Consider the following 3,801-nt stretch of genomic DNA (forward strand, 5'->3'; position numbering starts at 1 on the left):
GAGAATAACATTATAACATGATATAAAACTCAAAAAAGTTGATTTTACATGATATTGCCCCTTTAAATCCATTTTTTTTGTCTAAATGGGTTATTAAGGATAATAAATTTTTTTTGACATTATCAGTTGATTTTTAGTAATATTTCTCATCCAAATTATATTTTTAAAATATAAATTGTTTTCTAATACAATTTGTTGATGAAATGTTACAAACATTGGTTTCTGTAAATGTAGCAGTCTGCCTCATAACATATATGAAAAAATTGAGTCAAATCAAGTATTTCAAGAATCTTACCAAGTAAAATTTTCTTACTCCGTTCAGTCAAATTTTCCGACTAACAAGACAAATAATCTTACACATTCTGAAAACAAGATGATTATTCTTACACAATCAGTTCTTGTTTAGTAAATCAGTCTGAAAACAAGATCAAAAAGACTTTTTGGCTGATATAAGATTTTAAAACTTGGTTAGATGGACAGTTTTACAGTGTAAAAACATGATTTTGAGCAGGAAAGCCTTAAATTATTTGTTTTTCCTGCGAGTTAGCACCTGGTTAATTTTAACATCTACATATTGTTTGATGTTTCCTCTTTAAAATGACATGAAAAATGTTGTCAGTGGTAAAACCTAAACCAGGATTCAGGCCAAGTATCAGAGTTCTGCTGATCAGGAGAACAAATGAAGGCAGACCTGTGGAAACACTGGTGATATCAGGATGATCGACATGTAGATGAACCTGTTGAGCCCGATGGGCCCGGTTCAGGACCTACAGAGAAATGAAGGAGAAAAACTGGACTTAAAGGGTTTAAAAAAATAGGAATCTGAAAAAAAGATCATTTTGACCAAATCTGACTGAATCCTCAGTTTGATGTGATGGGTCACATACGGGAAAATCAAATGATCAATATCTGAAGATGATTGGTCTAAATAAATTATTTGATTGATCCATTGTGCTGAGTCATGCTTACTGCATGTTTTTGCTGTGACACAAATGAGAGAACATCAAAACCAAACATTAACTTCATGTCTAGATTATTACATCAGTCCAGTTTCATTGTTCATAAACTCAGGATGAGAGAAATATTAATTAATAAAGATTAATAATGTTTACGTTTCCTAACAGATGAAAACATGATTTTATTTTCAGATGTCAGCTCTTGAATGCAGATGAATAAAATCCTTAAAAACAGTGAGAACAAATTGTACCGATGTTTGAAACAAACGAGGCAGAACAAAATCAAAACTTTCAGTTTTTTTTAAAAGTTTAAACACAAAAAGTGTTTTAAGTTTATTGACTTCTGTCACTTTCTGTAGCTCGGTATAAAATCATGTTCAAACACATGATTTGTTTTTGATGCTGTAAATATTTTCTGCACATTCAGAGACTTAAAAGAGTCAAAAAGCCAAAGAAACATTTTGCTGATGAGTGACAGTTTGTAACAGACCCGTCTCTGAGGGCTTTATTTTGACTCTCAGGAGGATTTCCTCTGTGTAACGGCGCTGAACAGGGATTTCACAACAACGGGTCTGAGACGTTTGTCTTTAATGATCCTGCCTGCAGTGGAGCTCGCTCAGTTTCTTCTTCAGCTTTCAGGTGCAAACCGAGGCGACTGTGAGCCAACGCTCTGCAACCATGAACTGAGTGATGCCTTCAGGAACTGGTTAAAGGGAAGACAGGCGGTGAAAATGGTTCTTTTTCTCCTGTTTCTGTGCGTTCGCTGCATCCTGCCTGTTTGCAGCCTTTTTCAGGGGTCCTGTCCCAGAAAAGGTGAGAGCTCTGAATGTTTTTACTCCTGTAAACTTGTTTTACTTAATGACCTTTATTCTGAAAAACAAAACGTATCAACTAGTAAAACTACTTTTTCACTCGAGCACAATGTGTTTTATTAATGACGTAATGAGTAATCAAATACTTTTAAAGCAAAGGAATAATTGTTTTAATGGCGTTAATAACATTTTCAGTCGTTTAACAAAAACAATCACATTTTGAGAAATGTGTCCCGTCACATTGAAACAAGGATTAAGTCCAAAAGTGGTTTAAGGAGAAAAAGGCAAATATAGTGTTTTGACTAAAATGTTTTAAAAAATTGCATTTTGTTAAAATATAATGAATAAAAGCCTTAGAATGAACTGTCTGAAATATAATTATAAAACTAAAGTTTGAAGCACTTTTTTGAGCAGTAGCAACAAAAAACTGATTTTGAGGAAAAACATCTTAAAATGTTAAGATTTTCCCTGTGAGTTAGTAAATTTTTGATTCTTTTTAGCTGGAAAATCTCAATATTCAAATATAATCTGAGGTTTCCTCTTTATAAGGACATCAAAAATTCCTCATTAAAATGAACAAAATTAGGATTCAGACCAAATATTTATGTATTATTGTAACCAACAAGACAAATTAAGTCATATATATGGATTTAATTAAGATATCAGGATGATCCAGGTATCAAAATGTAGCTTTTAAAGACAAGAATCTGAAAATGTAATTAGGTCATTTTGACCTAATTTGATTTAATCCTCATTTCGATATGATGGCTCACAAATAAAGTTAGCTTGCGCTGTGATTATTTTAATTTACATTATTTCATTTTGTCATTTATTCCAGCTGGAATAAAAACCTGTTTTATGGTTTTGAACAGATTTTAATGAGTTTACTGAGGTTGTGATTTTTGTTGGTTTTATTAAGTTCACTGTTGAAATTTAGCACTTTTACTTTTACATCCTTTTGACACATTTTAAGCTAAACTCCAGTTGACATTTAAAATACTAAAACCAATGTAAATGTTGTTAAATACATGCTTACAGAAACGTTTAACCAGAAAAAGGAGTTTTTTGCATCAAAGCTCAGAGTTTGTGTCAGTTTAAGTGTGGAACACAGTGAGCAGTGAATCAAACTCCACAGCTTGTTTTAAGTTTGATCAATCAAAGTGGAGCAGAGGAGAACAGTTTGTGTCAGACCAGAGGTGACGACAGAACAGAAACTGGACCAGAGACCGATCAAAAGAGGAAGTTTAAAAAGAGTGGGTCGGTTTGGTTCTGCAACGTTGCTTCTGATCTGATCTGAGCCTGAAGACAGCAACACAGAGTGAACACAATGTTTGTTTGTTTGTTTGTTTGTTTGTTTGTTGTGCAGATCCTCCTCCAGGTGTGCTGGTCGTGGCTCCAGGTACCAGCCTGGTTCTGAGCTGCAGCGGTGATGTGAAGCTGAATGGAGCAGAGGTCATCCTGACCTCCTCCAGCATCAACAGAAACCAACCTGGCTCAGTCAGAACCTCGGTCAGAACCGGGGCCTCTCTGCAGAACTCTGTGAGCCAGAGGAACCTGGGTCCTGCAGCAGGAGGAGACCCAGACCTGGGGTTCTCAGGTACAGCCGGTCCAACCCCCAGCAGCAGGACAGCAGCAGACTCAGACCAGGAGGATGAGGGTCAGCTGAAGGTCACCGGAGACGAGACTCTGAGGCGTCACTGGACCTGGAGCAAACTGTCGGGTCAGAACAAAGAGGAACACACGGTCATCAGTCAGGAAGAGGTTCTGTCTCTGGATCCAGTGACGGTGATGAACACAGGCAAATACTCGTGTTACAGCAGAGGTGAGGAGAGCTTCACTGTCACAGTCATCGTCACAGGTGAGTTTTCAGTCCGGGGGCGGGGCTACAGGTGGGCCTTTTTAATTAAACAACAAAACACAAACTGTACCACGTACAAACTATAAGGTGTATTTCAAAAACAAACTTGCATAAAAGAGAGAAGGACAGGTGCAATTAAACACGAGAAATAATATAAAATAAGCAAATATATATA

At 36.2% G+C, this 3,801-nt stretch overlaps 1 protein-coding gene across 1 annotated transcript in view; it reads left to right on the plus strand.

Moving 5' to 3' along the window:
- Positions 1-480: 480 nt before the first annotated feature.
- Positions 481-3,801, plus strand: part of il6r (interleukin 6 receptor) — a gene marked incomplete in the record, with an annotated part of 17,114 nt that continues 13,793 nt past the window's right edge. The window contains 2 exon segments of the mRNA XM_014009706.1: positions 481-1,769; positions 3,135-3,626. Of these exon segments, the coding sequence (XP_013865160.1) occupies positions 1,547-1,769; positions 3,135-3,626 (715 nt within the window).

This window comes from Austrofundulus limnaeus, unplaced genomic scaffold (genome assembly GCF_001266775.1).
Source record: "Austrofundulus limnaeus strain Quisiro unplaced genomic scaffold, Austrofundulus_limnaeus-1.0 Scaffold60, whole genome shotgun sequence".
Classification (NCBI taxonomy): domain Eukaryota; kingdom Metazoa; phylum Chordata; class Actinopteri; order Cyprinodontiformes; family Rivulidae; genus Austrofundulus; species Austrofundulus limnaeus.